The sequence below is a fragment of the Montipora foliosa genome, chromosome 6, assembly GCF_036669935.1.
Source record: "Montipora foliosa isolate CH-2021 chromosome 6, ASM3666993v2, whole genome shotgun sequence".
NCBI classification, from domain to species: domain Eukaryota; kingdom Metazoa; phylum Cnidaria; class Anthozoa; order Scleractinia; family Acroporidae; genus Montipora; species Montipora foliosa.
Genome location: NC_090874.1, coordinates 73,604,958 through 73,615,954, shown reverse-complemented (window position 1 = coordinate 73,615,954; position 10,997 = coordinate 73,604,958). Strand labels below are relative to the sequence as shown.

The following is a 10,997-nucleotide window of genomic DNA, read 5'->3' as shown; positions in this document are numbered from 1 at the left end:
ACGAGATCAATAATTGGTAGCCATTAAATGGAAAGTAGTATGGAGTTGGGTTGGTATGAGAACATTTTTGCAAAAAATGTGCTCGTACCCCCAACTCCTATACTACTATCACCTGTGTACTTATACTAAAACAATTATTCGCCTCAGGCTCAGTGATTATCGGTGAATATTCACCTATAATCACTGAGGGAAAGTACCATATTACATTATATTGTTCGTAATTTGGATTATGAGCAATACCACACCGAAACACTCAACAATAGCAAGCGTTCTGTCATAGCTTTTATTAGTAAAGTCAAGTACTTTTTCCCCGTTTAGTGATCCGGATCTTGTAGAAACTTCCCGTCTCGAAAACAACAAAAGGTCCTCTAAACTCGCCGGTTTGTGCAATTCAAACTTTTCTCTCAAGAAAAGAGGTTCAAGACAATAACTTCAAAGGCTAGTAACAAATAATTGAACCACAAATATGTGCTTTCAAAGGTGCCGATATAAGTTGTTGTCAAGTGAAGCCATGATCCTCGCAGTTATGAACGCAATTTTCAGGCTTCTGTACGCAGTTGCTAAAACTTGCGTTCATAACTGCGAGGATCATAGCTTCACTTGATTTCACATCCGCAGTTCAATATATGATTCATTTCATATATCATTTCATCGTTGATTCATTCCTCACGGAAACATTAGAACCCACAAATGACCAGCTCCCAAGGTCAATGGCTTCATAGTTCAGTTGGTTAGAGCGTCGTAGCCACGGGTTTACACCCAGTTGAAGTCCTGAATTTTCAGGCTTCTCTACGGAATTGCTAAAAATTGCGTTCATAACTGCGCGGATCATAGCCTCTCTTGATTCCACATCCGCAGTTCAATAAATGATTCATTACATAAATCATGTCGTTCATAGGTTTGTTGCTTATGTTGTTACAAATAACTTGCTATCCAGTTGGATCCCACTGTTATTGGAATAGTACTGGTTGTCAGTAGTTGATGAAATGACTTAACAGAAGAGCTTTATATTTGAAAGAGTATATATTTGGGTGCTTTTCTTCAAAGGCGCCCTGAGAACAGGAAGTGGTCCAATATTAGTAATGACATGGATCACAAAGTGTACGCAGAAAACCGGAAAATGCCCAGCAGATGACTTTGCCATACGTACGTGTGGCAGCCAAATTGGCGTTGGCTTCAAACAGTCTTTGAACCATCTTTGTGTCGATTGCATGAGCAGCTGATGGACTGAAATGGCCGCTGTTGTTGGTCACTTCAACTTTTGGAACATAACTAGCGAGAAAGTCTTACAAGAAGCATGGCTAAACCTGGAAAATGTGAAGCCATTGTCGATTACAAGTTCTATTCTTTCTATTGTTATGTCGCCGATAATCGTCTTTGCAAACATACTGGTCCTGTTAGCAGTTTGGAAAGATCCTTTGAAAAAACTTCGTTCCTCACCGTCCACCTTCCTTCTTCTCTCTATGGTGCTAGCCAATCTCTTAGTTGGTGTGGTAATCTGCCCTATTTCCGCCTACTGGGGCTGGGAAATTTTTGCGAAAGGAGAAAGCCCACTTGATCTTTCCGTAATTTTCGCCATCAACGTCATTTCAGTGAATGTCAGCTTCGGGCACATGTTCTTGTTGACAGTGGCTCGCGTTTTGTCAGTTCTGAGACCATTTCAGTACTTATGGAAAGTAACGAACAAGCGAGTGCTTGTGGCAAGCTGTCTTTGCTGGGTCTATTTTCTGGCATTCGGTTGCTCGTTTATGGTGCTACGCGACTATTTTGCCATAATAGGTGTTGTCTACAATGTGCAACTTCTCTTCATCCTGTTTAGCATGTTTATCATGAACGTTGTAATCTTGGTCCGTTTTCGCAGATGTTCCAAGGAAAGCCGAGTAAAAAGACATCAAGAAAACAGCTACTTTATTATTTTGCAAAGAGAAAAGGAACTTTTAAAAGGAATCATTATAATAGTCAGCGCATTTCTTCTCTGTTACATGCCGTGGTTTATAGTTCAAATACTTATTTATTTATGTAAACCATGCCATCCAAATTTGTCTTGGCTGATGATCTCCTTCGGATTTTCAGGCAGTTTAACTTACGCAAACTCGGCTTTGAACCCAATACTGTGCGCGTGGCGATTTCCCAATTATAAAAAGACAATAAGACATTTATGGAAGAACAGAGGAACACGTTTAAATGGTCAAGTTAAAGTTCAAGTGGGAAAACTTTGAACAAGGTTTCGAGTCGACCGTATGTTCAAGCCTTAACTGAAGGCCTTTCTCATCACCGCGGTTCCGAGGCCTCATCAGAGCTATCACAAATTGTGATAAAAGTAATGTAGTCTGAATAATTACACAAACTTGTCTGTTTTACAAAGAATGGAGGAGACAAAGTATGATTGAGATAGGATTGCTTTGCAGACATTAGCATGGCAAAAATTAACTACGCGCTCAGATGCCTCTAACCTATTGGTCTTTTTTAACGTTTTGTCGCGCGTGTTCATGTGATCTTGTATGGACGGGAGTGTTTTATCGAGAACTAATACAATCGTCTAGAATCAACACGGCCACTACTGGACATCCGGGAGCCGAGTGGCATATAAGAGTGGTCATATTAGGGAACTTATAAGCAAAGACGACTGCAACGGCAGCGAGAACGTCATCTCAAAATACAAATTCGCGTTATCGTAATAACTTCGAGGCTGTTTCGACCTTTTTAGTATGACAGGGGTGAAGTAGTTCCTCGTTTCCGTCGCCGTTGTCGTTGCTTTTAAGTTCCCTATTGAGCAACGACGTCACTATTCCCGCCTTTTCATCTTTAATGAATGAACTTGGTTTGTTCGTTGTTTGGAATAATTAATGAGCGCTGCATGATTTGTTGTGGTTAGCGACGAAGATGTAAATACATTACCCGTACAACAAGAGAACGAAAACAACAAAAAGAAAACGCTGTATGATCGAAAAATTTTCAAGGAATTTCTCGAAAGTTGCGACAAGACAAGACGGGTATTTTTGTTTGTGATAATTAATACCCAGTGCTTATATTTAAGCCTGCTTTTTAATATCTACCATGTATATTTATTATCCATACACTGTAACATAAAAAGAAAATTGCACGTTAGCTCGAAAATATGGAAATTACGTTCTCGCGGCAAGAACAATAGGGAACTTAAGCAACGACAACGGCGACGGCATTGAAAACGTCACAGAGTTGAATATTTTATTTGATGCACAAAAACAATAGCTTAGCACACCCTGTACACGAGGTTTTTCACTTTTTTCCATTTCTTTGCAAAACAACAATGTGAAACGGCCAAATTTGAGGTTTTATGAAGAACGTCAGCACTCGAGGATAAATTTTCATTTTCCGCCCCCCCTAGATTAATTAAGCGCCGTTCGACCAATGTCATTTATGAGGAATTACCACATCCTTTTCCTATTAAAAAGGTTGAAATACTGAGTCACGAAGTGACTACAATAACGCGAATTTGTATTTGAGATGACGTTCTCGTTAAAAAAAATCTCACGAGTCGGAGCGCATTCTTGCCACTCGAACATAAACTTCATATCTTCTCGCCACCGTGTAATATCCTCTAGATATCTACAGTAATTGTTTGCCGCAGTTATTGTTGCAAGTTGACAAAGGTGGTGTAAGAAAGCTCCAGAATTAATTCCTGCCGAGCAATTAAACTGAGTTTACATAAAACGCTTGTATTCATATTGAAGCCATAGATATTCTAAATGTTAATCTAAATGCAAATGAAGTTGGCTTGACACGAAGTACTAGCCCATATTTGTAGCTATTTTGCGGAACAGGTGCGTCCTCAGTGATTGACTCAAGGGGGAGGCCAATAATTTTAGCTAAAATCCGATCCCTAAGGAATTACTGATCTCATCAAGGTTACCCTTTAAAACTAATGACAGCTTTCCTTTTTATAAAGCCTCAAATACCCCCTTTCAAGTCTTTTGTGACCCTTCTATCAATCAGTACGCCTTTTTCAAAAGTTTGATAGAACGATGGAAATATTCAAATACGATATATTGGCCATGCATCAGAGTGCATCCACTCAAGGAGCACAGCTATATACTGAACCTATCTTAAACTGCAGACACGCACAGTTATGAACTTAGCCAGAAGAAAGGATGATTACCCCGGACTTAAAATGTACTTTGTCTCTCAAGAAAACTCAGTAACATTAGCTTCCTTTGAAGGTATGCAATTTCCGGGAAGTGGCGGTTGGTGTGGGTTTACGACGCCCAAAGAAACTCTTTCTCTCTTTCGGGCTAGGAACCAGGTGAATAATGCAACTAAACTTGCTAAAAAACGATATTTTTCTGAAAACTTGGAAACTAGCTTAGGCAATCCACGTAAAACTTGGGATCTTATTAACGAGCTTAGCTCACGGAGAAGTTGTAAGTCGTCCAATATTTAGGAAATCCAAGCTAATCATAGAACTATAAATAACGCCGATGATATGGCGGAAGCTTTCAATGTGCACTTCACTAACATTGCGAAAATGCTAGCTCGTGATATTCCGGTTGGAGAAGTTGACGCTGAATCATTCTTGTCGCCCTCTGATAATTCGTTTCCTCTAAAATCCCCGAGTATCGACATTGTTCTAAACCTGCTGAAAAAAATCGATGAAAAGAAAGCCACTGCCCTTGACAAGATCCCTAGTAAGTTATTAAAAATGGCAGCTAGTATTGTTGCACCCTCACTAACAGACGCATTTACGAAATCAATCCTCACGGGAATCTATCCAACTGAATGGAAATTGGCTAGGGTGACACGGATCTTTAAAAAAGGCTCAAAATCAGACATAAATAACTATTGCCCCATCTCCGTTATCCCAGTAGTCTCGAAAGTGCTTGAAAAACTTCTCTATGACCAACTTTACCATTACCTAAATGATGATAAACTGCTGTCAAGTTAAAGTGCTGTCAAAACTGCTGCCAGTCAGGGTTCCGTTCCTTACACAGTACCATTACAGCTTTGCTTGAGGCGACAAATAGCTGGTCTGTTAACATCGACAATGGCTTCCTGAATGGCGTCGTCAGTTCATTGACCTTAAAAAGGCATTCGACACTATCGACCATGAAATCATTTGACGCAAGATGTCATACTTTGGGGCCGACCAGGAAACTATCACTTGGTTTCAATCGTACCTAAGCAATCGGACCCAAAGATGTAACGTTAATGGAAGACTGTCAACTCCTCGCACTATTACTTGTGGGGTTCCGCAAGGCAGCATATTAGGTCCCTTGCTATTTTTGATGTACATTAACGATCTTCCTAACTGCCTCCTTGAGGCTTCCCCGAGAATGTTCGCTGACGATACCAATATAACCCTAACTGCAAAAACTTTAACAGAGCTTAAACTAGCATTAACTCCTGAACTCAGTAACCTTAACTGCTGGCTGAGAGCCAACAGGTTGAGTTTAAATGTGGCTAAGACCGAGTTAATGATAATTGGATCTAGGCAGAGATTAAACACTCAATGTGACGAGGTTGATATACGAATTGATGACGAAATGATCAAGAGAGTAGATCGCACTAAATCCCTCGGTCTTAGCATTGATGATCGGCTTTCTTGGTCAAATCATGTAGACGAAATATGCAGGAAAGTTTCCTCAGCTATAGGAGCCTTAAAACGAATACGGCACTTTATCTCAGTTAATGCTGCGCTTCAAATTTATAACGCTTTAATATTACCTCATTTTGATTATTGCAGTCCTGTCTAGGACCGCTTAAGTGGCCAGTCAAGGGATAAGCTGCAAAAATTACAAAACCGCGCAGCTAGGGTAATTACTAAATTACCCTTTGATACGAGCTCCAACCTCCTTCTCGATACTCTTAAGTGGGAGAAGCTTTCTCTCCGACGTAAAAAACAGAAAGCACTTATTATGTATAAAACAATTCACGATCTTGCCCCGGAATACCTTCAACGCCTTTTCAGTCAACGAGATGCTGAATATAACTTGAGAAACTTAGAAAGTAAACTTACTCTACCCAAGCCAAATACTAATTATTTGAAACGAAGTTTCTGTTATAGCGGGACCTGTTTGTGGAACAATTTGCCCCAATACTTAAGAAATGCTGACTCTATTGGGCAGTTCAAACGCACAATCAAGCAAGTATCTGACCTATCGGATTCCCACGCGGCAATCATGTAAAACAGTTGTAAAGCGTTTTTTTTTTTTACTTTTTTTAAGCTTAACTGATGATTCTCCATGTTTAAATAAAGTTACTTACTTACTTACTTACTTTCACGCATTCTCTTAGCTTCTCCATTCCTCTTTCGCTAGTCCGGTCATTTATACGCGGTCATTGTTACTCGAAATACCCGCTGATATGGCTAAAAATCGAATACTGGCGTTTGCTAATGATATTGTCATTCTCTCTGAAGAAATCGTCGGTTTTAATTGCTGAACGCCCTGCCCCTTATTTGCGTAAGGGTAACACCTATCGTATCCTGACTTGTTCTTCAGAGAACGCTGCCCAATGAAAACACAATTGAAGGTGGTAAGGTATTCATCAGTAAATCTTCGATCTTTTTTTTACCGCAAGGTCGCCAGTGCTGCTCAAAAGTTTAGGATTTGAACGGATAACTTAAACCAAAACAACCAACTAAAAATCGGAGAATTTCATTGTTCTCACCGGAAACTAAGAAGCCAGTGACTGTATTGTCGGTAATGCGTTTAGAATATATATTTAGAGATGTATTTTTTCGATATTGACTAAGTGCTACTCGGATTTTTTCCGAGTATCGTTGAGTCACGTCACCATTGGAAAAAATAAATTTCTTTATTAAGACACTGGGGCTTTTCAGTGAAAAATGTAAATAAATTTGACGCAGGCCTGGATCTGCACTGGCGCTATACCTTTTGCTTCCTTTTTTTTCTGCGCTTCAAACAATGACAGCTTGGACCTCGATTCGTTTAATTTTTAGGTTTTCGCTTAAATCCAAAACGAAAACGACAAAAACATCAAGGAAAGCCCAGTGTTATCTTTAAATCTAAAGTGATGAAAGAAGAGATGGTACTGCATGGACACTAAGAATGTTGCCGCGAATTTTTTTCACAGTGGCTGATTGGACGAAGAAAATGTGGACGAAAGAGCGAGGTGAGCTTGAAAATTGAAAAAAATTCTTGCGCGCGTCTATGAAAACATAGAGACCATTAACTCTTCGGTTTCGAATTGGAGGTTGAGAACGAGCATTGAGCCACTTGATAAGAAACTCTTATATTACTGTAAGCCGGTACGAAAGAAACGAGAGGTTTGGAGTTCTGTGGACAGAACTTTTGTAACTTTGAAATAAGCCTGAAGGTAGCTAATGGCGACCATCCGTTGGAGGACGCGTACTTTGAGCTTTCTTTCAAGTGCGTATGCTCAGGTTTGTAGTCGCACTCATTAGCTGTGTCGTCGCAGCTGTAACAACTGACCCATCAACAGCTGGTTTGTTTTTAATAATATTACCCTAGTAAACAGAGGAGGACCTGAATTGAAATACCCTTCGACCTTCGGTGTCAATTTGATTTTAGAATATAAGCGCACTCAAAGGAAAATAATTTGAACATGTTCTACAAAGCTCTATTGATGAACCCCCATACTGCCACAGCTAGTCCAGGTCAGTGGTTGCTCTGTGGATGCTATTTGCCCAGTTCTCAACCTTCTAGTTCTGTTAGCCTTTACGGGATTAATGATAACACAAAGGCTTTTTATCTCTTACTGATTTTTAATAAAGAACTTGACCATCCGTTGTTCGTGTTTGTTTTTCAAATGTGTACTGTAGAAAACTATCGCGTATCATTTGCATTTTAGACAAAGACTGCCATCTCTTATTGAGAAAAAAAAGATAAGGTGGATAAAACAGGTGAATTTGAACATGATTATTTTTCAATCATCTGGCAAAGCCTATCGGAGATTTTTATGTCGTTTATGTAAAGGGAAGCATAAATATGGAAAAATGACTCTCATGATTGGCTGAATCTGAATCTTGACAGGGCGTTTTTTAATCGGAAAAATATGAGTATATTTATGTATTTGTTCGATGAGGACATATATTTGAGAAACCAAAGGGACTTTTTGATTAAGAAATAACTGGTCATCTTTTTAAGACCAAAAGAATTCACAAAGGAAAAGGAAACTCAGTCAGAGTTTATTTTATCCCAACTTGCGTGAAAAGCCTGGAAGAGTGAAATCAGTCCCTCTATATTCTGACGAATGTTTACGTTGTATAACACTGATCTACCATTGGGCGTGCCTTTGAAGCCATCGTACAATAACCGCGCCACGGAAGGGTAAAGAAATCTAAAACTTCTCCGAAATGAAAAGATAGCTTTTATTGGAGACATCCACTTCTAATCTGCTAACGAAAAAACTGAGAAATGGCGGTGTTACTCGGTCACATGGAAATCTGGAATGCTTCTTTAAAGATGATGTCTGAACAGATCAGATCAAGTTGCGAAAAGACATCCTTTGCTGAAGCCACAATTTTAAGTATTTGTTACATATCCTTATCGATAACAACTGTTCTCGGAAATACTCTTGTCATCGTAGCCGTCGTGAAAGATCCACTTAAGACTCTCAAATCTTCTCCAACAACTTATATTTTACTTGAAATGGCGATTGCCGACTTCTGTGTTGGTTTGGTTTTTGCTCCGTCATTCGCAATGTTGATTATTTTCTTTGAACAGAAAACAGTTTGGTATACTCTTTTTCTAGTTACAATTTTTGGCCATTACTTTGTTATTGTGTCGGCTTATCATGTACTTTTGTTGACGATCGATAGGTACTTCGCTCTGGCTAAGCCCTTGAAATACCGGACAATAATTACTAAAAAACGAGTACTTCTCGGCTCTTCGGCAATTTGGATACTTTGCTGTTCTAGTGCAGCCCTGTGTCTCACCGTAGGAGAGGGCTCGCTTCTGATACCGTTGTTAATTTTAGCTACTTCAATCTTTCTTTCCTCGGAGGGAATTTCCTTGGTGTACGCTGTGACGCTTGCAAACCTAGTCAGTTATTATAAGAAAAGAATGAAGGATGCAGAAAACTCTCCATCCAATCAACTAATACTGTATCAAAGAGAGAAGAAAGTGTTTTTGGTTATATTCTCTGTGATTTTGGCATTTTGTATTTGTTATTTTCCCTGGGTAGTTGTACAGTTGATATTCCTTTTCTGCCTGTCTTGTCATGCAAACTACAGGGCGGTGATGGTTTCTCGTCATGTTGCGATCCTTCTTCTTTTCGTGAATTCCTCTTTAAACCCTTTGCTGTATTCCTGGAGGTTTTCGAAATTTCAAACAACGTTTAAGTATCTTTGGAGAAAGCACTGTTGCCAAAAGACATTCCAAAGAAGAAAGATAGTTGACATTAGGAAAAGAAGACAAAACTGCAACACAAGATTATGATAAATTTAGGATGGCTTTCTTTGGAAATGAGTTGCCTTGTTCTGTGATCAGGGAAAATCGTGCAGCACACTGGATTAAAGAGCTTGGTACAATTTCTTGCTGTCTTCTGCAAAACCACGAAAGAATGATCAAACGAATAGATGCCCCATTGATTTTTACGCGTGCGGGGTGCGGTCAGTTAGTTAGTTAGTGCCAAAACACTCTTGAAAACACTCTTGCAAGAAGATAAAATAAAAACACCATGCATAAGCAAGACAGGGGAAGAAGATGCGTGTCTGTGGCGAAACTGAAACTGAATTCTTGGATCTACAGATGCTGAGAAAACGTTCATACTCAAAAGAACCCACAACGAACCTTGACCTCCAATCATCGATATTGTAGAAAGAATTCAGCGTTCCTAGTCATTCTCAATTTGGAATATAAAGGCTCTTTACTGTCGAAAAAAATGTCGAGAAGACAAGAGCAAAGGAGAAAAGCATTTACCGACAAAGGCAGAGACAACAAAGACAAGCATTATCTCCTTAAAGTAATTCAGTTCTTGCGAGTTTTGGAGGTAACGATGCCTTCTTTACCCCAAAGGGTAGCTTTCCTCTTGAATAATAGCAGTGAACGATAACGCAATTTTTAATTTCGTGCACATTGCCTTATTGGCAGGTACGAAAATACAACAGAATCTGTCTTACCCCCTGGAAACAACGCAACACATACAGAACACAGTTAAAAGGAAAGGAACTTTATTTAAGTGTCTAATCTTCTAGCGCCGTAGAACACTAATCGGGGACACTGTAAATTGAAATTAACAAGTTAACGCAAATCAAATCAAATGTTTGGTTTTTGAGGAGAGGGGAAACCGGAGTACCCGGAGAAAACCTCTCGGTGCAGAGTAGAGAACCAACAAACTCAACCCACATATGACGCCGAGTCTGAGAATGGAACCCTAGCCACATTGGTGGGAGGCGAGTGCTCTCACCACTGCGCCATCCCTGCACCCCGTAACAGTTCGGGAAATATTATTAAGGGTATACTTGTTGCACGCTCAGTGTAATTGAGGGAATAAAAATCATTCTCAGAAAGAGAAATGTTTGACATAAACGCCAAGAAGTAAAGAAAAGTAAAAGTAAGGCTGTGGTAGTGCGATTTTTGTTATTTCTTAAATCTAAAAATACTTTTATCGTAATCTTTCGTAGTTATGCAATATTTGACTTAAAACGAAGCAGGTGTGTAATCATGATTAAATTGTTCTTCCTCTGCTTCAGGCATCAGATTTTAATTGAACTCAAAGTAAAATTAGCAGAAAATGAAGAAATTGTAAAGCAATTATTGCAAAAATACAAAAATCACTTTTTCAAGTAAAAAGGAAAGCAGCGAGACTTGTGTGTCCTGGTTACTGAAAACAAAATCATGTGTGCGTCCTAATTCTCCACCGAGTGCGCATTACCAGAACGACTAGCTAAGTTTTGAACAAATTTTTTTATCGCGCCTTTACTGGTTGAAAACTGCTTTATCACCCGAGATCCCATTTCATCGGAAACTTTTGCTCTTTGGATCATTGCAAGCTTAGCGACAGGTGTGACGGGGACAAATTCACCATTTCCGCCA

The 10,997-nt window shown here is 39.4% G+C and overlaps 2 protein-coding genes across 2 annotated transcripts; both read left to right on the top strand.

Annotated features, from left to right (window-relative positions):
• Positions 1-1,127: 1,127 nt before the first annotated feature.
• On the top strand, positions 1,128-5,018 carry LOC138006320 (beta-4C adrenergic receptor-like). Its single transcript, XM_068852576.1, has one exon. It carries the CDS (start codon positions 1,233-1,235, stop codon positions 2,217-2,219), a length of 987 nt encoding a protein of 328 aa, XP_068708677.1. The 5' UTR covers positions 1,128-1,232; the 3' UTR covers positions 2,220-5,018.
• A 2,926-nt stretch (positions 5,019-7,944) lies between these two features.
• LOC138006317 (adenosine receptor A1-like) lies at positions 7,945-10,768 on the top strand. The gene has a single exon (XM_068852573.1). The coding sequence runs from the start codon at positions 8,376-8,378 to the stop codon at positions 9,396-9,398; it is 1,023 nt and encodes a 340-aa protein (XP_068708674.1). The 5' UTR covers positions 7,945-8,375; the 3' UTR covers positions 9,399-10,768.
• Positions 10,769-10,997: the final 229 nt, after the last annotated feature.